We start from the raw sequence: 25436 nt of genomic DNA on the forward strand, positions 1-25436 counted from the left end.
AATGTGATGGTTAACACGGGTTTAAGGTGGAGGAGACACCAAAGTCCTCGCTGGTGGAGAAGTAACTTGTGGAAGATCTGGAAGATCTTAGGTGGAAGATCTGGAATCTAGAGACGTTCACTTGGATAATAATATCCATTGCGGGTCTGGATAATACATAATGTGGATTTAGCAGCTGACAGTGAGACTAAAGGTCTAGAAATTGATTTTCTTGGAGGGTGAGGGAGGTAGGGTGAGGAGGATGAGGAAGACCGGGTGAATGAGGAAGGGAAGGAGAGTGAGGGAGGGGGTGATGTGTAGAGAGTGAGGGAGCCAGGGAAGAAGGGAGAGGGCCGGATGCAAGGTGAGGTGTGAAGGGTGAGGGGGTGCAGAGTGAGATGTCAAGGTGATAGAGTAATGGTGAAGTGTGCTGGGGTAAGGGGGAGAAAGGTGAGAGGGTGCAGAGTGAGGGAGGAAGCAGACGAGGAGGAGGAGGAGAGGGGGAAGTGTGAGACAGGGTGAGAATGGCAGGGTGTGTGGGGGAGGTAGGATAGATATGGAAGAACAGATAAACATTATGATTAACAGAGAAAGGGGAAAACAAGTATGTGAGTTGGAAAGTGATTTCAAGAGTAAATTACGTGAGTGAGAGTGAATATGATAACAAGAGAGGTTACCTACAAGCCCGTGATGGCCACATAGAGCTGTAATCAAAGAGAGGAAACGAGGCTCATCATGGCATTTCGACTCTTTAACAACATGCAGATCTGTAACGCTAAAAACCCGTGGCCGCGTATTTGGCATTTCCGGTGAAGATATTCTCCAAGATAAGCGGAGTCGCTGAAAAACTTGATCGAATAGAGCAGTCTCATATGTTTTTTTTGTTTTTTTTTAAGGCAATATAGTCTTGCTCTCGTAAGATCTTGACCTCTGGGTCGTCTCTTACGTGCGAGGATACTTGTGAGTACGTGATACAATCTCCCGCTCCTCAAACATGTATCCTGCGTGTACATAGCTACACATGCATGTTTGGGGGGATGGGAGGGAGGTTGGGAAGCTGTATCACTGGGATGAGATGAATGTAGGTTTATGTGCTATTTCATCGTGTCTGAGAGGACATTCGTCACATTGCTCAGTCGTCAGAGGACTTCTTCGGAAGCTGTTTGGCCTTGGTACGTCGCTCCTTAAGTAACATGTATGCTCAGGTGTGGAGAGCAATATTATGTGAATGTCGTGGAGCATAACCTTCTGTGGCATATATAATATAATTGGGTAATATAATATATCGTGGAATGTAGTATAATTGGGGAATATAACATATTGAGGTATATAATAGTGGAATATAATATACTATGGAATATAAGGAATATGACCATTCGTGTAATAGGGATTATATGTGTATCCTGACTAGTAAGGTTGGAAGATATGTTGCAGGTTCGCTACTTCTACGCCCGACAGAAGTTCAAATGCTAAACATTTGAATCAGAACAGCAACAATGTGTTCATGTGTTCTTGTTCCTGACAGGACAAAGCCAGTGCGCGTCGCAGCAAGGATTAGCAGCGAGGCCGTGTATGTGAGCACAACAGGAAGTGGTTTGGCTGGTGTATGTGTATGTTTGTGTGTATGTGAAGGGGTAGTTGAGGGGTATCCCAGGCCTCGACCCCCTGGCCGCGACCCCCTGGCCACGACCCCCTGGCCACGACCCCCTGGCCACGACCCCCTGGCCACGACCCCCTGGCCACGTATCCATGTGTGTGTCAACAGGCACTACCCTGCCGTCCCTCGCGCCCATCTGGGAAGAGCACCCTAAGAATCTTGAACCTGTTACGCGCGGGGGAAACCACGTGTGTACGTGAGCAGAATGGGTGACGCCCAGGATGCCTTGGTGTGCTTTTAATGGTAGTAAATTATGCGGGTGTACCCCCGATGTGTGGCTGCTGTGGCTGCTGTGGCTGCTGCTGTTGCTGTGGATGATGCTGTTGCTGTGGCTGCTGCTGTTGCTGTGGATGATGCTGTGGCTGCTGCTGTTGCTGTGGCTACTGCTGTGGCTGCTGCTGCTGCTGCTGTGGATGATGCTGTGTCTGCTGCTGCATCTGCCAGCTTCAGCAAGCCTTTGTTGCGTGTGAACTCAACTTTATTCACCCTTGATGTACTCGGGAGATGAGTTTCAGTTCTCGACCAACTGGTATGCGGGTTCTCGAAAACATTTTTCATATCCTGCTTCCCAAGTTCATGTTTCTAGTTCTTCACTATGGCAATGAGGTTGTTTATAGTATACTTGTGACCTGTTGGACAGCTTATTTAGTGTCTACAGGTGTTAATTCCCTTGTCTGCGCACCACGTCACGTTGCTCGTCTTTTGTCTACTGTGTCGATTCCTCTGAGTATTTTTAACGTTGCGATTATGGCTCTGTGTATCGTCTACAGTGACATGGGGGGGGTTCACTTTCATGTATTTTTCTCGTAATTCGAGTCCCTGAACTCCGAGACGAAGCAGCTGGCATAACTTTAAAGTATTGACATATTAATTTGATGTTTAAGAAGATTAGGACTTTGTTTTGCAAAACACTAAAAGATTAGTGTTTTGCTGAGCATTTCAAAATTGATTAAAACGTTTAAATGCTTTCTTTGTTCAGATCTCTGAGAGCATTCCTTATGATGTACAACCATGTATACGCAGGTGGAGGTATCCGGCTACCATGATCAATCATGTATACGCAGGTGGAGGTATCCGGCTACCATGATCAATCATGTATACGCAGGTGAAGGTATCCGGCTTATGTGTGGCACACGAGACCACTGCCTAACTCTCCATGTCATTTTTTTTTTGGAGTTATGAAATAACTCCAAGAGTTATTTCATCTCTCGTATGGTATGCTGACTCTAGTGAGCATACCATCAGCGTCTGTCTCAGCGCCTTCCCGTCGCCACAACGTGCTCTTTTGCCATTTTGCAATTTAGTTTTGTTTTCGGTATTCCAACAGGCTGATTGATCCGCATTATCGAGTCCTCTGTATTCACTGATGAAATAAAATATACACCAGACACCCAACCAACACATCTGGAAAAACAAATCCGGACGTGACTAATTTTCGGTCCGTTTTGAACCATTATCAAGCCCCAGGGTAGACCGAAACGTCGTCATCTGCTTCTGTTTTCAGACGCGTGGGTTGGAGGTCTAATATATTTTTTTTAGTCACGTTATCTCTGATTACACACATTTTTGGGGGGTTTATTTACATGCATCTGGAATAGAATATTCAGTGTGAACGGTGTCGCCGCTGGCGTCATGAAGTGTGTGTGGGGGGCAGAGTTCGGTTTTAAGTCCAAGAGTTGACGAATTTAAGTCAATTTTAACAATTTAAGTCCAAGAGTTGACGAATATCGGGACGTTTTTTCAACATATTTTAAGATGAATTCTTTGTTGTTCTCGCGTGTGAAGAACGGGAAGGGAGAGTGAAATGGTGCTAAGTCTCAGGAGGCTAGGACCAGGTTACAGCCTCTGGCTTAGGCTTTGGTGGATGAACTGTTAATGAACTAAATGAATGATGTTAATGAACAAAGTTAATGAACTTTAGTGGATGAACTAAAGCTGTTAGCTTTAGTTCATCAATATTAGCACAAAGGAGAGTGGGGGGCAGAGGAAGTTTGACGTAGTTTCAAGAACTGTTGAACTAAGCTCCAATTTTTGCAGTCCAGTTTACTGGTACTGATAGTCTAACTTCGGCCTATAGGCTGTCATAGGATGTATTGGCTTAAGGTGGTCTGCAAGCAAGCTTATAAGTGGCTTGTTCTAAAATAAACTTAGCTTTAAACCGTGTCTATTTTGAGACAGGACTTAAGACTCTTTGACTCTTAGTCTAGACTCTGTGGAGTATTTTGGGGGTTTAAGAGTTCTTCCTGTAAAAGGAGTTCTATATAGTGAAGAAACAGCTTGCATGTGGCGTTTGGGCCAAAGACGTGTGAATTAGCACATATGTAGTTTTTTATATAGAAATTCGCTGTACATTATACTTATAGAGACTGATCTGAATTCCTATCATTTAGGTAAGTGCCTTAATTCTATGCTACAATCCCTTACCTGTTAATTGCCTCGAGTCAGAAACTCTGGCTAATAGTATATGTACCCAATTACATTTTTGGGGAGGTAAATAAACTCACTCAGTTTGTGATCTGAAATTGTCATTCCTTCCTATAATTTTTCAGAGTGGAATTATTCTGTTATATAGATCTCGCTGATGGTGGTATTAATGTTTCATTCCTGTTCTCTGTCACCCGCCCTCCCAGCTGCCTTTTAGACTAAGTTAGTATTAACAAAGTTACATTTATTTAGGTAATATACGGCAGTTGATGAAATGCCTAACGCACGCGGGGATGCCTAGTATCAGTATGGGCTATGTAGTGATCCCTTAAATAATTGGTATGTGATATGTAGTGATCCCTTAAATAATCGGTATGTGTTATGTAGTGATCCCTTAAATAATTGGTATGTGTTATGTAGTGATCCCTTAAATAATCGGTATGTGATATGTAGTGATCTCTTAAATAATCGGTATGTGTTATGTAGTGATCTCTTAAATAATCGGTATGTGATATGTAGTGATCTCTTAAATAATTATTACATAAAATATCAACCTCCCCCCCCCCCCTCCGTGTCGCCTGCGGGTGGTGGGTAAGCGACATATGTGAGGGTGACTTACCACGCAAAAAGTTACATAGACAGCTTTCTCTCATGCCTCCTCCTCCTCCTCCTCCTCCTTCCTGTCCTTCTTCCTCAACGTCTCATTCTTTTTATTGTTCCCCTTTCCCCCCCCCCCCGCTTCCTCCTATTCCTGCTGCTCTTCCACCAGCATCTTCCCTATACTTATCCTGTTCCTTCTTTTGCTCCTCCTGCCCTGCTTCATGTCCTCCTGTTTCCCGCTCTTCACTAGGCTTACAGCTCTCTCTAAAGTGAGCCGGACAGACGCCCTAGTGCCTCTTCTATCAGGCTTACAGCTGTCTCTAAAGTGAACCGGACAGACGCCCTAGTGCCTCTCCTATCAGGCTTACAGCTCTCTCTAAAGTGAGCCGGACAGACGCCCTAGTGCCTCTCCTATCAGGCTTACAGCTCTCCCTAAAGAGAGTCGGACAGGCGCCCTAGTGCCTCTCCTATCAGGCTTACAGCTCTCCCTAAAGAGAGTCGGACAGACGCCCTAGTGCCTCTCCAATCAGGCTTACAGCTCTCCCTAAAGAGAGCCGGACAGGCGCCTGATGGCAAGCGCCCCCTAGCCATCATACCTTACCGGAATTACTTAAGATCATTCTGTTATTATGGTGTTCAGTACAGGTGAACGGTAGCTTGTGTTCACACTGGTGTGTTCACCGTCATCAACAGTTCAAACTGTTGAAATAAATATTGTCCATATTATTATTCACAAGGAAACGGCAATAACGTGATATATCCATGAGATAATCCAATTGGGAGCAATGCAGGGATTCGAACCCCTCCCTCGATCGACCTTGTGTACGCCCAAAATGCGCACGTACCTTATCCCTTGCACCACGACGTGCTATAAGCTATACAACCTGGAATTCCAATGAATCCACATGACGTCTGGAGGACCCCTGGCTGAAGTTATTCCTGGTTTTACATATAACAACTTCCCCTCCCATCCCCCATGCACTCCCATGCGCTACCATGCACTCCCATGTGCTCCCATGCACTCCCATGTGCTACCATGCACTCCCATGCACTCCCATGTGCTCCCATACACTCCCATGCACTCCCATGCACTCCCATGTGCTCCCATGCACTCCCATGCACTCCCATGTGCTCCCATGCACTCCCATGTGCTCTAGCGTCACCTACACGTGGTCCAGAGGTAATTGGTAAGCGGTCTGTAAATACGAGGTTAGTGACACAAAAATGTTATGCATGAAGAAGGGACCTCGTCCATAAATCCACTCACTCAACCTCGCGCTCAAATCCTCCTCAGCCACCCCTACACCCACCTCATCCACATTCACCTCATCCACACTCACATAAGTATAGTTGGGAGAAGAGCCCGTGGATGCCTGACATAGAGCCCGATGATGATGTCATAGAGCTCGGGAATTCCTGACATAGAACCCGAGGAGGCCTGACATAGAGCCTGTGGATGCCTGACATAGAGCCTGTGGATGCCTGACATAGAGCCTGTGGATGCCTGACATAGAGCCTGTGGATGCCTGACATAGAGCCTGTGGATGCCTGACATAGAGCCTGTGGATGCCTGACATAGAGCCCGAGGATGCCTGACATAGAGCCTGTGGATGCCTGACATAGAGCTCGAGGATGCCTGACATAGAGCCTGTGGATGCCTGACATAGAGCCCGAGGATGCCTGACATAGAGCTCGAGGATGCCTGACATAGAGCCTGTGGATGCCTGACATAGAGCTCGAGGATGCCTGACATAGAGCCTGTGGATGCCTGACATAGAGCCTGTGGATGCCTGACATAGAGCCCGAGGATGCCTGACATAGAGCTCGAGGATGCCAGACACAGAGCAAGACAGATATATAATGAGTATACATGACTCTATCGACGAAGACATTAGAATATGTTTACAATATAGACTCAAACTACCCTAAGAGTAAGAGGAAGAACCGGAAGGGAATAGGCTCTGTGGCTCCAAAGAGCTTACCCCTAGAGAGGAACAGTCACACTTAATTATCCTCTTGGTCGTCAGTACACCCCTCCCCCCCCCCAAGCCACCTTCCACCCTCCCAACCTGTCTACAAGGAAGTGCTGAATAGTCTGATATGGCCCATTGAGGGTACAGTAGTTCCCATCTAAATCTTAACTCACTTCACCCATATATCTGTAAATAAGTCCATTTTTTCTTACCCGAGTCCATCTGCCCCCCAATAATGTTGGCTGGTGCCCAGTTGCACCGGTCTGCCACCACCACCACCATGTTGCTGAATTAATTAGTCTCCATATCCTTCGCTGAATCTGAGGTTCTCCAGCTTGCAGCCCATGTTGCCAGTGCATATAACCGATCTCCTTATCGTCCTTGTGTGGTGAGTGGACTGGTGGAGTGGGGAGGGGGGAAGGGTGAGAGAGAGAGAGAGGGGGGTGGTCGAGTGCAGAGTAAGATGCTAGTCCACTCCCCCCTCCCCCTCCCCCCCCTACAGAGGTACTCACCTACCTCACCTCACCTCCTACAGAGGTACTCACCCGCCTCACCTCCAGGTACTCTACACAGTTTTAATTATAAACTGGACCGGCCGGTGCATTCTTCTATGATATGCAGCAATTCATTGTCAGGATAAAAAGAGATTAAAAGATTCTTCTGTTACCCGAAGTGAGGGGATAATATAGGGACTTCGGATATACGCAGCTGGAGAAATAAGGGTAGATATAGATAGTGGACCAAAATAAGAGAGACTATAGATATATTCGTAATGAACCGAAACTTGAGTCAGTTATACGTAATGGTTCTCACATTAGACTTTAGTCTTTTGTAGTTAATTCCAAAACCCTACAACAAGAAAATAATAATCCGATTTATGAAAAATGTTATAAAAATGGTATCAGGCAATTACATGGAAACAACGAGCAACTGACAGCAAACAAACACGATATATTTGTTTTATTTTGTTTAGGTTAATGACGGTGATTGGTGGGCCAATGTGAACCTCAAAATAAATGCGTTTTTAATGTGAATGAATAACTCCGGGCTCACCATAGCCCGTGCTACTTGGTACTTTGTGTTCCAAGTAGTGAATCTCAAACAACAACGGTGACTGACTGTGTTGAGAGCCGCGTGTGAAGGCTTGTACAACCTGCCCATCTGCTTGTGTCACTTATGTCACTTATGTCACCTGTGTCACTTGTGTCACTTGTGTCACTTGTGTCACTTGTGTCACTTATGTCACTTGTGTCACTTGTGTCACTTGTGTCACTTGTCATTTGTCACTTGTCACAACCTGCTCAAGTCTCTTGCACCTGCTCTAAGACTTCCCTTAAGCACAAGTCATTATTCTGAATATTCCTTTTCCCATCCCATTAGGTTAAATGAAGTCCGCTGGAGAGTCAGTAAAGTCTCTGGTTAAGAATGTCCCTAAGGAAGAATTACATTCCTGTTTTTTTTCTTCGTAAGTTGTTGAGTAGTTTTCACAATCATGGTTGTCTTTTTATCTGCAGGCAGCTATTAATATTGGTTATAATCTGGTCTCCAGTATAAGGGGAGATCTCTGGATCACAATCATCTGAAACACAGAGTACATAGTGCCTTATCTTCCTCTTGAATACCGAGTACACACTATCTTGTTCTCCTCTTCATCTGGGCAACACACACTGCCCTCTCATCCTGAACCCCAGAGTACATGCAGTCCTCCCCTTTATCTTTTTGCCTAATTTAACAGACGTAACTGACCACCAGACAACGGCAGATATGAGAATGTTCTCTACCATCCTTACGTATGACTCGATAAGCTCCGTGTTTTCTAACTTGATGATGTTATAAATTTATCAAACGACAGATCCGACGAAGTGAATCATATCGAATTCTGGATGAGAGAGAGAGAGAGAGAGAGAGAGAGAGAGAGAGAGAGAGAGAGAGAGAGAGAGAGAGAGAGAGAGAGAGAGAGAGGAGGAGGAGGTCGCTGAAGGCGAGTCTTAGACTAAAATCTCAGTTATTCTGTGACTTATGCTCGACCAGTTTTTGCTCCATCTTCGTGGCTAGAATTTGGAGTGTGAAAATCCGGCTTTTAATCACGGGGGTGAATCTGAATATCAGATACAGCATATGGTCTCTTAAATTGCGTTTAAGTAAAATGTTGTGAACACAGGGAGACTTATTAATGAGTTTTAGTGCAGTCGGCGCCTCTAGCTTGGTCTGGCAAGAGGGTGAAGGACCCCTTGATCTCAAGTGGTGTTTACTCTCGAGGTTTGGGACATCGTCGACGGTCAAAAAAAAAGCGTAAGTGTAGATATACACCTTGAGAGATGCCGGTCATTTTATGGTGTATATAAACTAGTCAATTTGTGTTCGGATCCATGTTGGGGGGACTTCAGTATACTTGCTGGTGGTTGGTCAGTAAGTAGTCGAGGTGATCTTAATAGGTCATTAAGATCACTTGTCAAAGGTCAAGTATTATACAAAATAACACACTATACTTCCTTACTGTAAGTACTTCCCTCGACAGTCATTATACACACCAAAAAATGCTAAAATAAATACTTTAATTAGCTAAGCTTTTCAAAAGAACTTTTCAAGAAATCGGAGCAGAAATAGAAATTTCGAAAGAAAACTCCTTAAAAATGAGAAACTTCTGCAGCAAAAACCAAATTGAATGAAAAGAACATTATCTGTAAAATAATATTTGAACAGAATTATCTTCAATGATTGAACAAAGAACAGGTAGTTAAATCCCTAACCCAGTAAAAATAGACTTAAATTATAGTAAATAATTATAAATAAATAAAATAGTAAAAGAGGACTTTCTGTAAGCATCTATAACAAAGCTATAACTGCTGTTAGAAATTAATTCAACTAAGAAAGCCAGTTGTCAGGCAGTCATTGTCGCCAGTAAACTTAATATTTGTGTGATTAGAATTAAGATAGGCCTAAAATCTAAAGGTAGGCCTAAAACAATTCATCCAGTGGACTTCATGTGTTGAATCTGGAGAGCTTGTACATCTAAGGAACTGTTTGGCAGTGACGAGGTTACAGTGACTCGGGTTACAGTGACTCAAGTTACAGTGACTCAAGTTACAGTGACTCAGGTTACTGTGACCAGGGTTAATGACGGGGCGGTCACAGTGTCGGGGATAGCTATAGGAGTCATTGTATTACAGGCATTGTTACACTGTGACAGTGATGGTGTTATAGTGATGGGGGGTAGCAGTGACGGGATTAGAGTGTAGTGACATCACAGCCACCATCACACCCATTACACTCCCATCACAGCCACTACACCCCCATCACTGCCACCATCACACCCACTACACACCATCACTGCCACCATCACACCCACTACACACCATCACTGTCACCATCACACCCACTACACACCATTACAGCCACCATTACACCCACTTGTCACTCTCGAACCAAAAGTGATCAGGTACACTCACGTCCGGGGCTCCCTTAACCACAAATACTGACAAGCCTATCTTATCTTGAGTAGGATTGGGGTATCTTGAGATGATTTCGGGGCTATAGTGTCCCCGCGGCCCGGTCCTCGACCAGGCCTCCACCCCCAGGAAGCAGCCCGTGACAGCTGATTAACACCCAGGTACCTATTTACTGCTAGGTAACAGGGGCATAGGGTGAAAGAAACTCTGCCCATTGTTTCTCGCCGGCGCCCGGGATCGAACCCGGGACCACAGGATCATAGCCTGGTAAAAAATATATAAAGATACACCACAACAAACCAAAAATCTCCTCTTTGCATAAGCAAACAGTGAAGAAATCCAGTTGTTGTCAAGAACCACCTCATTCAGCCACCGGCCCGAGGCGAACAAGCCAACATTTAAGGCACCCACACTAGCCAGCCTGACACCCAAACTGACACCCCCAAACATCGTGCCTGACACCCAAACTGACACCCCCAAACATCGTGCCTGACACCCAAAGCACCACACAAACACACATACACACACCCAGACCCCACCCCATCCCAAAGTGGACAGACCACCGAAGTTTCAAACCTCCTTGTTGCCCATCCACATCCTTTTCCTGAATTTTAAAATCCCCTTCCCCCCTTCCAACCCCGTCCCATCCTTCTTCCCCCACCCCCATCCTTCTTTCCCACCCCCATCCTTCTCCAAAGCTGTTCGGACATCAACAGGAAAGGAACATGCGTACGCCAAGAAATTAAATTTCTTTCGTGGCAGGTTATTTAAAACTTGGCATTGATCTACCTAAGACTTCCTCCACCAGTGTTCGTCCAAAAAAAAAAAAAAAAAATCCAACCACACAATTTGCCAGTGCAGGCTACTAAACACATGGCTCTGTATGACTAACCATCCTGCGAGATGGGGACTTGTATTACCACTGCTACCTTATTCAATCTTGTGTTGTTATCCTCAAAATGCATCCGGAGTCTGCCAGTGCAGACTGCTTATCACATGCCTCTGTATGACTAACCATCCTGTGTGATGGGGATTTTTTAGCATCACCTAGTTAGCCTTTTTGACACACTGTACTTCATATAGTCTAGGGTAGCTGCACTAATGCAGATGTACCTAATGTGTTAATAAAAAAAAAAAAAAAAAAAAAGCCTACAGCCAACCACTTGGTAGTAATTGCTTGGTTTAAGTGACCATGGGGTAATTTACGGCTGTCTTAGATTTACAAATTAATCAATGTAACTTTGGAGGTAAATCAATATTATGATTTCGACTCTTAGTGGATGGGTTCAAGGCTCATTCATAGCACAGGAGTAAAACTAATGTGCACGTTTTATTTTTCCATCTGATGCCTCTGTTCACTTAGCAGTGTACCTGGAAGTTATGCAGCTGTTGTGGGTTGCATTCTGGCGAAGGCCAGGATGTGGGCCGATGCTTAAGTCCATGTTTAAACCTCCATAAGCCTAATTCCAAGCTTCCTCACTCCCGACAACAGGAATTATGAAAAGTTGAATTCTTCTTCAAATAGACTTTTCCCTGTTTCAGAAACCTCTGTTACCGTTGTGCGCGCGCGAGCGTATACAGTCGCGCTCATAATTAGCTGATAATTAATTCACTAATTACTTTACTTAAAATTAAATGTGTATAGAGAATAAACATGTTTCTGTCCTCAAAAGAATGCTTAAATATTTGTTTTATCAAAACTAATTTCCTGGGCAAGATATTTCCTAGTACATTTATAGAATGTTTTTGTGGGGATGAATCTACATCTAATGTCAAGCTGATAATTAACGTCTGACTTAGTAATTATAGGTTAGGTGCAGTTACCTCAGCTCTGAATTAACTTGTCTGTCATTCAACAGGTAATGAGTTTTGGTGGATAGAAATGGAAGCTGCCTCGTATGGGCCAATAGGAGCTGCCTCGTATGGGCCAATAGGAGTTGATTCTTATGGGCCAATAGGAGCTGCCTCGTATGGGCCAATAGGAGCTGCCTCGTATGGGCCAATAGGAGCTGTTTCTTATGGTCAATAGGAGTTGATTCTTATGGGCCAATAGGAACTGCCTCGTATAGGCCAATAGAAGCTGCCTCGTATAGGCCAATAGGAGCTGCCTCGTATAGGCCAATAGGAGCTGCCTCGTATAGGCCAATAGGAGGTGTTTCTTATGGGTCAATAGGAGTTGATTCTTATGGGCCAATAGGAGCTGTCTCGTATGGGCCAATTGCAGTTGCTTCGTATGGGCCAATAGGAGCTGCCTCGTATGGGCCAATAGGAGCTGCCTCGTATGGGCCAATAGGAGCTGCCTCGTATGGGCCAATAGGAGCTGCCTCATATGGGCCAATAGGAGTTGCCTCGTATGGGCCAATTGCAGCTGCCTCATATGGGCCAATAGGAGTTGCCTCGTATGGGCCAATTGCAGCTGCCTCATATGGGCCAATAGGAGCTGGCTTGCATGGGCCATTAGGCCTTTTGTAGTTTCACTTATACTTACGTTCTTATATAAGGTCATCGGACATTTTCCTGAGTGAAGAACAGTCGCCTGATTTTATAGTGACAATAACTTTTTTATGTGAATGAAGTTTTGTCTTATTTTCAAGACATTTCACGTGTGGTCATCTTGTGGTAAGATATGATGCTTCATTTCACACAACGATCACTTGATATCATTTTATGGTTACTGTATGTCATCTGCAAGAGACACAGTAACAGCAGCAGATGTAACACCAGCACCGGGAGCAGTAACACCAGCGTCGGGTGCAGTAACACCAGCGGCAGTAGGTAATCAACAACGCAGCGATAACGCAACGATAACGCAGCAATACGCAGCTCCTCGAGGGAAGAAAACGCCAAAATACTTGGCGCAAAGCCTATCGATAGACCAGTCTAAATCACAATCTAGATATCTCCTCCCGACAGCCGACGGAAGCATCGTCGCCCGACGGAAATGCACGTCTCGGTAGTCGGTATCTCAACGCCTCTCGGCACCATGGTTCGAAGCTCTACGAACCACCGACATGTCTGAAAACAGCGGAAATCAGACGGAGGGAAAACATCTTGGGCTCCGTCTTTGACCGTCGATGGACGGCTGCGATAAAGAGCCAACAGACAGCTTCTTCGACCACTATATAACCTCTTGTCCGGACCGTTAGTTAGCCTAACACCAGCCCAGGACGTTAGCTAACCTAACAGGAGTCTTAGACACTAGTTAAACAAACACCACACCTAAGGTGCGATAGTCTATCGAACATGCACCTAGTTAAACGCCTCTATTAACTTCTGTCTAGAAGGCTGAATGACCTTAAGGGCTTCACTGTTAATTCTCTCTCTCTCTCTCTCTACTAGCTCGCGCCCATAGTGCTATTAGCCAGCATCAGCAGGCACTCGAGCAGTCGTCTCAATACTAGCTACTATCCAGGATGCTAGCGATGAACCGTTTTTTTTATTTTGTTTCAAGCGCGGGTTGGACATGTATATGAGTGGGATTGGGTGGTTATAAATAGGAGCTGCCTCGTTTGGGCCAATAGGCCTTCTGCAGTTGCCTTTGTTCTTATGAACACGGTAAAATAGCACCTAGTCAGGATGCTGTCTAGCACTAACGAGGGTGTTTGGTAAACAACTGCTGCCCCTCTAGAGCTAGAAACCCCGACACATACTTCAGGAACCGTCTCTACTAGCACACAATTCTTATATGCGTGTTGAAAGGCAATAGCTTCAACTCCCTGGCCACTAGCAGTATCAACTATAGCACTTGAACGTACGCAAATGTCACGAATAATCATCCCTACTAGCGGGACCTTGCGCGTTTCTCGCACATAAGGATCACTTTCTCTATGCTAAAGGCTAGACTCTCGCACTAGTAGCAGCTTTACTAGTCCCGCAGACCGCAGAACGCAGAGAAAATAGAACTTGCAAGCCTTTCAACGTCTTTCTACGCCTTGCAACGTCTTTCTACGCCTTGCAACGTCTTTCTACGCCTTGCAACGTCTTTCTACGCCTTGCAACGTCTTTCTACGCCTTGCAACGTCTTTCTACGCCTTGCAACGTCTCGGCTCGGGAGTACACACACTCACTATAGGATATGGAAATATTAGCTCCTGCCTCTCTCTTTCTCTCTCTCTCTCTTATATACCTTCGGTAATTTATAGGTGAACGGTGGTTGTCTCACACCTGGTGAGGCTTTAGTACCACTCCCCGAGCCGGTTTTCTTACACCTGACGTCTCTGTTCACCCTTGCAATAAACAGGTACCTGTGAAATATACACCTGTTGTGAGGGGGGGGGTTGCATTCTGGATAAGAGTTAGCTGTTGGCTAGAGAGGCTCTCAATAAGCCTTCCTGCCTCAGACAATGGAAATAATCTAACAGTGTTGCATTATGGTGAATATGTGATCGAGTTTACAAGATTTATAAGTAGGTTTGCAACATGTGTATGCATGTTTACAACATTTATAAGTATGTTTGCCACATGTTCATGCATGTTTACAACATTTATAAGTATGTTTGCCACATGTTCATGCATGTTTACAACATTTATAAGTATGTTTGCCACATGTTCATGCATGTTTACAACATTTATAAGTATGTTTGCCACATGTTCATGCATGTTTACAACATTTATAAGTATGTTTGCCACATGTTCATGCATGTTTACAACATTTATAAGTATGTTTGCCACATGTTCATGCATGTTTACAACATTTATAAGTATGTTTGCCACATGTTCATGCATGTTTACAACATTTATAAGTATGTTTGCCACATGTTCATGCATGTTTACAACATTTATAAGTATGTTTGCCACATGTTCATGCATGTTTACAACATTTATAAGTATGTTTGCCACATGTTCATGCATGTTTACAACATTTATAAGTATGTTTGCCACATGTTCATGCATGTTTACAACATTTATAAGTATGTTTGCCACATGTTCATGCATGTTTACAACATTTATATGTATGTTTTCAACATGTATATGAATTTTATTTGTCGACTATCTATTTTGTTATCCTTGTCTTGGGTGTTATCGAGAATAGAAAGTTTGTAAAGGTCCCTATTTCTTCCCCCCCCCCCCTCCCCCTGTAGCTAACTACTAGGTAAACCACAATATGCATCCCACAACAGTCAGCTAACTCTCAGGTACTTATCTACTGCTAGGATGAAGACAGAGGAATCAGATATATCGATCTGTATTTTTTCTGTGTGGGCCGTAAGCTTGCTCTAAAATTCATGATTTTTTGTTGTCTATCTTTGCATGAGAGTTGATGAGATCAGACATTACGTCCATTGTTCTTGGCTCACCCAGGATGAGCTCATAACCTTGGCTCATCAAACAAGGCAGTCTCAGTAGTGGCATCCGACTTGAACACAGTTCTGATCAGATTAAAATAATTTAATCATTAAAGCCAACCATTAAAATAATTTAATTATACAAATCCTCCCCATCATTATTCCTCTAGGAATGACTTCATGTTCGGGATTAGGATTTGGCCCCCTCTCCCCTCACCCCCTGGGGGGGATTTGGCCCCCCTTACAAGGGGCCAACCTTCCATTACGTCAATGTAAACATGGACAAACTTCACTCTCAAGCAACGCGAATCAATGTCTTTGAAAAATGAGTCATTAGCGGGAGGAGAATTCTCTGCGTGTTTAGCCATTGATATATGAGGCGTTGCATGGGAGGGAATAGCACACATACCAGTAGAAGAAGCTAAGTGATTTAACCTGTCTTAAGGTATAGTACTCTGAGGATATCAGGGAAGTTTATTGAAGACGATGGGTATGTGTGTGTGTCTTTTTTGTTTGTTTTTTTGTTTGTTTTTGTAGAGCCTTGTGGAGATATCTTCGTTATTTATTGATCGACTGAGGACGACAAGTTATTTTTCTCTTGCATTTTATTTTTCTTTATTTTTAAATTCGTGTTTGTGTCAGGGCGAGTAATAAAGAGTTCGCAATATTATTAGGTATCACTCTTTTTGTCTGTTAAGCTTCCAATCAAGTTGATAATTCGTGATTTACAATCACGAAATAATAACTCTCTTTTACTCATAAATATTGTTCATATTTTATTTGTCTGTTTTTATATATTTTTATTGTCCTTAACTTCTTAATAACGAGAATACTTTTCCGATACTTTTTAATTCGTTTGAATGAGATAAATATAGATTTTATACCAAACAAATCAGTAGTATAATAAACCCAAATTAATTATAATACCAAAAAAAACTAGCAATTTCCATCTATCATTTACTTGTTGCAACATGCAACAAGTATAAGGATTTTTGTAAGTGATTGCAGTTGTAGCAGAATACATACCTAAATACTTTGTCCCGTTTAAGGGCAAGCATAAATCCGAGGCGCTGTTTAAATGCAAATCCCGCAACAGCCACGATCCATGACTCGGCCCCATGTATGCTAATGGATCAAATTCATAATGGGAAGGAATGTAAAAAATGGGGTTCTCAAAGGACCTCGCTTCGGTCCTTCTTAATAGTTCAATTTGCCAGTCGATTTAATGAGTTGTGCGTTGACCTCTGAATCGTAATGAGGCCCAGACTCAGACTTGATGAGTTTGATTGTTAGGTTCGTTTTGTCTTCTGTTTGGTGTGGTTGTGGGGCTGTGTCAATAGAGCGTCATAGAGACGTCATAGAGACTCTAGACGCTCTGTTGACAAGTTCTAGAGTTGAACTTTAGCGCTATGGGCTTATATACATTTATGCGGAAATTTCACAGAGAAATGGAACGTTTCGGCCGATCAGGGCCTTTGTCAACACCGGACTGAGGCCCTGATCGGCCGAAACGTTCATCACTCTTTTCCATTTCTCTGTGGATTTTCCGCATACAAATGATCAGTGTTTCGTGATCGTCATTTGCATATACACTTATAAATAAAGATGTTAATGATATTCTTTTACATCTTAAGTTATTAGAAAAGGAAATTACAATAAGATGTTTTAATTTTTTTTGTTTACTTGTCATAATATGTTCGTGAGAGTTGAAAAGGTAGTACACCCATCCACCCGTCAACCAACAGCCTGGTTGACCAGTCCAGCAACCCCGCGGTCTGGTCGGGGACCGGGCCGCGGGGACATTGAGCCCCGAAATCATTGCAAGGTAACCTTTCCTTCCCTGGTGCTCACTGATGAACTAATAACAAAAATTGACGATTTTTTCAAAATAAAAATGAGTAATAAAATGATATAGAGAGTACAATGAAATAAATAATAGGTTTCTATTGACCCAGCTTAGCCTGTGGTGACCGCGGGAGTATGTATAGGCAACTAAGCATGTCGAAATTAATTACCTTATTTTTTTCTTCATTTTAATGAAGTTATTGAAAACATGTCTTAGTGTCTCTTTGAAAGCACGTATACCTGTGCATAAAGTTGATGTGACACTAGATCATGTTACTGTCCACCATCTCTGTCTCTCGGTGGTCACTGTCCACCGTTACTGTCACAGTTCACCTGTCCATCTATACAGAGAGACGGCATTATCATCACAATTAAAAAAAATATATAATCACTAATATTATTGAATATATTGTTCGAGGCTTGGGCAGGATCGTCATATGTATCATGCTTCACAGTGTGACATGTTCTCTGCACAAATGGTCTTTGGTCAATAAGGACGTGAATCGGTATTCCACCTGCTTGAGCAACCCCCTAAATATACAAATCCACAAGGGCCGTGGCGAGGATTCGAACCTGCGTCCGAGAGCATCCCAGACGCTGCCTTAATCGACTGAGCTAAGGCAGTGTCTGGGATGCTCTCGGACGCAGGTTCGAATCCTCGTCACGGCCCTTGTGGATTTGTTCATTTGATGCATCACGCAATTGTGATTTCTGTGTGTAACCCTCTAAATATACTCGTGCCAATCATCACGTCTCTGGGAGGAAGGACTGAGAAAGATGATAAATAAACGAGATTAATGAAAAAAAGGTAACATGATGCGAGAAGAAATGAGGCATAAGCCTCTCAAGGAAATCAATAAAGAAGCAGAAAATGAGTTGGACTAAATCTCCACTGATGCATTTGCTAATCCAACTAATGTCAGGGCTGGAGCAGCGCACACTGTAATTGGAGTTAATATCACGCTCTAATTAGGTTTAATGTCTTTTAAAACGGAAGTAAAGACAAAGAATGAATTAAAAACTATTGCTTCTCAAAGTATGCATAACTGTGATTGTTAGGACATTTTAAGATACCTAGAAAGAAACGCAAAAAGAACTGTGATCTGTATTGATTCCGAAAGCCGCACTTCAAAGCCTTTTTTGAGGAAAAATAAAAACAGGCTGAGAACCCATGTACAGTCTCTGAAACCACGAGACCTGTGAAAATACTAACCGGTCAAGGAAAGGTGATCAAGTTCCTATGAATTCCCTCCCACGTTGCAATCTGAGGTAATGGACGAACAGTTGTTCGTTGACTTGTGTGACCAAACTCTCACAAGTAAAGTCTGGCCTCGGGCCGGGCTTGGGGAATAGAAGAACTCCCAGAACCCCATCAACCTGGTATCAACCAGGTGTGTTATGACTGCTGAGGGGCGCTGAAGGAGACCATACTAAGTACTTCCTCCCTTTTCTACAAGTCAGAGGCATTATATCAGGCAACATCACCGTGATAAGGTAACTGAGGAAAGGAGGATAGAGGAACAAATCAGTCAATTCGTACCATGTGTTGGCAGCTGACACTCCCAATCAGTATCGACGACAGGAAGGTTGTTGTTGTTGTTAGAGATTCAGCTACACGGAACAAGTTCCAAGTAGCACGGGCTATGGTGAGCCCGTAACTTACCTGGCACAGGAGCGGGGCAAGTAGCACGGGCTATGGTGAGCCCGTAACTTACCTGGCACAGGAGCGGGACAAGTAGCACGGGCTATGGTGAGCCCGTAACTTACCTGGCACAGGAGCGGGACAAGTAGCACGGGCTATGGTGAGCCCGTAACTTACCTGGCACAGGAGCGGGGCAAGTAGCACGGGCTATGGTGAGCCCGTAACTTACCTGGCACAGGAGCGGGGCAAGTAGCAGGAAGGTGGTCGAGGAAGAGAAGCTGTAATAGAGAGAGAACAAATAATTCGTCTCTTAAACAGTTACTCGTAGATACTCAAGACAGAAAACGACAACTGAGCCTTGTAGGAGGAGCAGCAGCCTCTCAGAGACGAGAGATAAACACCGCCTTCACCTCTATTTGAGAGACTGTGCCCACCTGAGAGATATTAGAGATTTGAGATGCAGAATGAAATCCACATTGCTTGATTTAGCGAAATATTGTCCTTAAAAAGATTCCGCAATCCCTCTTTGCACCCACACGATAACGCACAAGTTGTAATGGTTTGCAAATGTTAATCTCCTTTCATGAACTGTCCCCTTGAGACAGTTAAGCAAGTCCTAACTGCGTCTGGGTACAAGTGACAGGAGGAACAACCCAGCGGGATTTCTTCCAATTGAAAGGTGGGGGAGAGCTGTTACATGCTGCTATGTTCACTCACAGCATGAGTGATGCTGCCCAATAAACTCAGCCCTCGGGGCAAAACATAACAAGAAAAAGCTGTTCCTGGCATGACCACTGTTCCCAGTGACCTCGAGTGAAGGGGGAGCCCCTCAACCTTACACCTGCTGAAATGCTTTACCTGTTCCAACGTCCTGGGACCGTACACGCACACCGTCTGGACGAGGCTTGGACTTAAAACATCACAGCTTGGACTTAAAACATCACAGCCTGGACTTAAAACATCACAGCTTGGACTTAAAACATCACAGCTTGGACTTAAAACATCACAGCCTGGACTTAAAACATCACAGCCTGGACTTAAAACATCACAGCTTGGACTTAAAACATCACAGCTTGGACTTAAAACATCACAGCTTGGACTTAAAACATCACAGCCTGGACTTAAAACATCACAGCCTGGACTTAAAACATCACAGCCTGGACTTAAAACATCACAGCTTGGACTTAAAACATCACAGCTTGGACTTAAAACATCACAGCCTGGACTAAAAACATCACAGCTTGGACTTAAAACATCACAGCCTGGACTTAAAACATCACAGCCTGAACTTAAAACATCACAGCCTGGACTTAAAACATCACAGCCTGGACTTAAAACATCACAGCCTGGACTTAAAACATCACAGCTTGGACATAAGAAATTCGCAGAGAATTTCTTATCAGGACTTTTCCACACGACCGTAACAATCATTCTCACTTTTGAACCTTTAGTAAATAAGTCCAAGAACAGGTTTGTCATTTACAATGACTAAGTACTCGACCCGCGGAACATCTCCACCCGACAACTTTATTAAACTATAAATTGGGCTTAAGAATATTGCCAATGCATTGGACACGCCACAAACTATCTACGAAAATTCAGATCTGAATCAGGAAGCAGTTGTGGAGAGGACCGCAGTTTACCGTTGGTATAGACTGGAGTAGATGAGATGCAAGTAGCTATAGCAGCAATAGTAGAAGCATAATAGTAGATGGTACTAGCAGTATCAGAGATGGTAGTAGAAATGGGAGATATGTGGGGTGGGTGTGGTAGCAACGATGGCAGCAATAGTAGCAACAGAGATAGTAGTATTAGTAGTAGTAGATTAGGTAGCAGAAGTAGCAGAGATGGTAGGAGAGGCATTCCGAGAGATCACATCTCCCCACACTCCCCCAACCTCTGTAGCATCACCAGGCGTTCCGTACACATAGAGTCAAGTAACTAACAAGTAACTAACATAGATATATTGTTACTGGCACACACACCTGTAATGTGAAGGCACTTACCAGGATGCTTTTATCATGCAGAATACTAATATAAACATACACTAATTGCTTTACATGTATTATCAAATGATTGACGATAATGTTTTTGCTCTTTAACATCGAACAAAAAAAACCTGCTAAGGAATATTATTATTGAGACCAACGATAGCTGCAGGCTATTGCACAGCTGATAAATTCTTCTTACAAATTAATGTATTGATTGATGTAGGACACTGGGCAGTGTAATGTTTAGATTGATGTAGGACTCTGGACTGTATATTGATTGATGTAGGACTCTGGACTGTATATTGATTGATGTAGGACTCTGGACTGTATATTGATTGATGTAGGACTCTGGACTGTATATTGATTGATGTAGGACTCTGGACTGTATATTGATTGATGTAGGACTCTGGACTGTATAATGTATTGATTGATGTAGGATTCTAAGCAGTGTAATATATTGATTGATGTAGGCACTGGGCAGTGTAATTTATTCATTGATGTGGGACTCTGGACTGTATAATGTACTGATTGATGTAGGATTCTAAGCAGTATAATGTATTGGTTGATGTAGGACCTTATGTATTGAATGTTGTAGGACTGGCCAGGGTAATAAGCCAATTGGGCGGTGTATATTCTCCTTAAATGTCTCTTTACACATTGTAAATACAAATAATTATGAAAAATAAACGTCAGCATTCAGTTAACATTCTCCCACAAGATGCAGGTGCATTGCTCATATGGTACAGCCACCGGTACACAGCCCTGTGTAGTGGTCAAGCGTCTCCCGTTATAAACCCATTGTATCATCTAGTGAAAAGTTGGCTTTAAAAAATGAAAACAGTTTCCTCCTATCTTGCTAGGCACGTGAGAATTGAAGCCACCGTAAAGTCGGCGTCTGTCCGGTTTACGGTGATTTTTGCTTTTAAAGCTACACGTCTCGCCTGATCCGCAAAAGAGACCGTAAAAACCCACCTCACCGTTGTGGTTGGTTGAGAGCCACGGGGGTAGGGTGAGTAGAGGCGCAGTCAGCTGGGACACCAACAAGAGCGCTGGGGGAGACGAGAGTCCAGGAGGATTCCAGTGCTTCACTCGAGCGTGTGAAGAACACCAATCATGAGTTAAAACAAATTATCCTGTTGGGGTGCTTGCGGCGTGGGGCCGCAGCCCAACGGGGCCCACCAGTCAATAAAGGGTATATATATATAAGCGGTCCCGAGAGAGAGAGAGAGAGGTTAACAACCTTAGCCAGGAACGACCAGTTAGCCCAAACCCCGCCTTTTGCTTACGTTCTTGCATCACCTCAACTCTTCAGTGAACGCAGCTTGCCATCCTCAAAGATATATTTACTTTCTCAGTAAAGATCTACCTTTTTATCCAAAGCAGTTGGACACTCTCGGATGTGTTAGCGACACCCCCCCAAAAAGAATTCCCTTCAGGGAGAAAAGAGGAATTTTGTCCAAAAATTGCGGTGGATGTCAGTATGGTTGAGTGCCGCATGCGGAACACGTGAGCAGTGTAACTGGTCCCTCTTCCCGAGGCAGACCCGGTTGTCCTGGAAGAAGAGGAGTGCAGGTGCGATGTTCCTCTCAGCAGGAGGCTTCGGCTCCTGGGGCCACGCTCGCCCTGGATCATGACTAGTGAGAGCTCCTGTTCTTTGGGGGTCATATGCTCATCTTGGATCATGTAGCTGGTGATGCTCCTGTTCTTTGGGGGTCATATGCTCATCTTGGATCATGTAGATGGTGATGCTCCTGTTCTTTGGGGTCATATGCTCATCTTGGATCATGTAGTTGGTGATGCTCCTGTTCTTTGGGGGTCATATGCTCATCTTGGATCATGTAGATGGTGATGCTCCTGTTCTTTGGGGGTCATATGCTCATCTTGGATCATGTAGTTGGTGATGCTCCTGTTCTTTGGGGGCCATATGCTCATCTTGGATCATGTAGCTGGTGATGCTCCTGTTCTTTGGGGGCCATATGCTCATCTTGGATCATATATAGCTCGTGATGCTTCTGTTCTTGGGGCCATGTTCGTCCCTGTTCATGTCTGGAGATGATACTGCAAGCACTATCTTCCTGAACAACGGATGCTAGGTGAAGGATGGTGCGGGCTGCTGCTCTTGGGACCAGACTCGTTCAGGACCCGACTCTAGGAAACGGTAGCGTAGAACGCCTGTCCTTGGGATCAATCTTCTCCTCCCTTAGCTACTGGAAGAAGTAATTGAAGATTCTGCTTCTGGTTTCAAACCTGTTTTGTATCTTAGCTAATCTGTAGAGTTCGACGCAGGTTAAACTTTAAAAGTGTAAAGGAACAAAATCCAGCAAAAGAGTAGGAAAGGAAAATGTAAAAATTTTTAATATCAATTATTAGTAACACTACAATTAGTGTATAATCAAAACGAAAACCAAAAAATGTTGAGAAGATAGAGTATGAGATGTCCCTAGGAGCCAGCGACCACTGCTCGAGTCCATAGTGGAGCTGAGTGAGGAGTTCTGACCAAGACACAAGCTGTAGGAGGAGTTCTGACCAAGACACAAGCTGTAGGAGGAGTTCTGACCGAGACACAAGCTGTAGGAGGAGTTCTGACCAAGACACAAGCTGTAGGAGGAGTTCTGACCAAGACACAAGCTGAAGAAGGAGTTCTGACCAAGACACAAGCTGAAGGAGGAGTTCTGACCAAGACACAAGCTGAAGAAGGAGTTCTGACCAAGACACAAGCTGAAGGAGGAGTTCTGACCAAGACACAAGCTGAAGGAGGAGTTCTGACCAAGACACAAGCTGAAGGAGGAGTTCTGACCAAGACACAAGCTGTAGGAGGAGTTCTGACCAAGACACAAGCTGAAGGAGGAGTTCTGACCAAGACACAAGCTGAAGAAGGAGTTCTGACCAAGACACAAGCTGAAGGAGGAGTTCTGACCAAGACACAAGCTGAAGGAGGAGTTCTGACCAAGACACAAGCTGAAGGAGGAGTTCTGACCAAGACACAAGCTGTAGGAGAAGTTCTGACCAAGACACAAGCTGAAGGAGGAGTTCTGACCAAGACACAAGCTGTAGGAGAAGTTCTGACCAAGATACAAGCTGAAGGAGGAGTTCTGACCAAGACACAAGCTGTAGGAGAAGTTCTGACCGAGACACAAGCTGAGAAGGAGAGAGAGAGCCTATATCCACAAGCGCAGTAAATATAACTATAACAGGTAAGCCTAACCAATGAGACGATGGATTTTCATATGTTAAACATGTGCAGATACGACACAGAGCTCCTCATTATTCTCAAGAAGGAAACGAAGGAGATAACCAAAGAGTGTGAACCCTTGGATCAATAGGTCTTGCAGCGAAGAGAAGAAAGCAACCTTAATAGCATGGAAAATGTTGAGAGCTTAGCACGGGATTACAACAGAAAGGAACTAAGATGACTCAGGAAACTAGCACAGCCAAATTCGGAGGGCAGCTGAGAGGCAATTTATAACCAACATAGCTGTAATTGGTAAGAATAAAAACATCATAGTTTCTGCATGGCCATACATGAAGCGTAGAGAGACAAGGGGTCGTTCTCGCAGAAAATGACAAAGAGGTGTGTGTGAGAGAAGCTTAACAAAGGTTTCAAGGAGTTTAGTAAACAGGGCCAGTTTAACGACCAAGAGTGGAAGGTCAAAGTCGATCAGAAGCAGCATTAAAAGAAACAGAAGTTACTAAAAACGAGGTGAACCATCACCTTAAGGAACTATAAACGCAGCAGAAGCAGTAGGACCGAGACTTGTCATCACCGTGGCTGCTGAAGTAGGTTGCAGGGGCACTTTGTCGCTAACTAAGATCCTTTAATAAAATACTCGAGACTGAAGATCTCCCGGAAGCTGTAAAAGGTAAACAAAGGTCCATTATTGGAAAATACGACTGAACAAGAGGTACTAGACTAGTGTTAGATACATATTCTCCTTGCAAAGTGCTGGAATAGGTAATCAGTAGGAGAATAATGGCGCATCTGCAGTGATACATTTGTAACATCAATTTCGAAAGAGGAGTTGTAATACTGACCAAACGTGGGAGTGTTCAGTGACAAGGTCATCAAAACGAAAGCTGAGTACCTCCGTTTTGAAAGAACTACGTCTTCAAGTTTTTTTAAAGCACATTTGATACTGTTCCTCAATAGAGGCTGGTGTCCCAGATTGAGAGACAAGTTGGGACAACTGAAAAAAAACAAAAACTGGTATTGACAAGTGGAGTACCTGACGGTTAGGAAACAAAGGGCCATAGCCAAAGATGAGGGTGTTGAGCTGGAGGTCTATGACTTTTGGGATCCCCCAGAGCTCAGCCATGGAACAATATTACTGCTCCTAATTTATGTTGATGGTCTTCCCAAGGGAGCAAACACATACGTGTGAATGTTTACAGATGATGTAAAACTAATGAAGAATGCAAAAACGGTAGATTACTGTAGATCACTCGACAGTAGCCAAGAGAGATAGTTACTCACGTGTTGAGAATAGAGGGGGTAGAGGTCTCATCTGTCTGTATAAGACTGACTGAAGGAAATGAGGCCAGAAAAGTTGAGAAAATGTAGTGATTGTGGAACTCAAGATATTTTTTAATGACA

General features: G+C 43.8%; 1 protein-coding gene across 1 annotated transcript; it reads left to right on the forward strand.

Moving 5' to 3' along the window:
• Window positions 1-1889: 1889 nt before the first annotated feature.
• On the forward strand, window positions 1890-24024 carry LOC138371823 (uncharacterized). The gene is made up of 4 exons (XM_069336848.1): window positions 1890-2129; window positions 19801-20324; window positions 22229-22319; window positions 23347-24024. The coding sequence occupies exons 1-4, from the start codon at window positions 1890-1892 to the stop codon at window positions 24022-24024; spliced, it is 1533 nt and encodes a 510-aa protein (XP_069192949.1).
• Window positions 24025-25436: the final 1412 nt, after the last annotated feature.

The sequence above is a fragment of the Procambarus clarkii genome, chromosome 37 (genome assembly GCF_040958095.1).
Source record: "Procambarus clarkii isolate CNS0578487 chromosome 37, FALCON_Pclarkii_2.0, whole genome shotgun sequence".
NCBI lineage: Eukaryota > Metazoa > Arthropoda > Malacostraca > Decapoda > Cambaridae > Procambarus > Procambarus clarkii.

Bases quoted from the DNA above. Each gene is read 5' to 3' on its own strand.
- LOC138371823 (XM_069336848.1), top strand. From the start codon at position 1,890: ATGCGGGTGTACCCCCGATGTGTGGCTGCTGTGGCTGCTGTGGCTGCT. The intron at 20,325-22,228 runs GTTTGTCATTTA...TATCCAAAGCAG, and splicing joins GTAAATAAGTCCAAGAACAG to TTGGACACTCTCGGATGTGT. The intron at 22,320-23,346 runs GTCAGTATGGTT...GTTCTGACCAAG, and splicing joins GTCCAAAAATTGCGGTGGAT to ACACAAGCTGTAGGAGGAGT.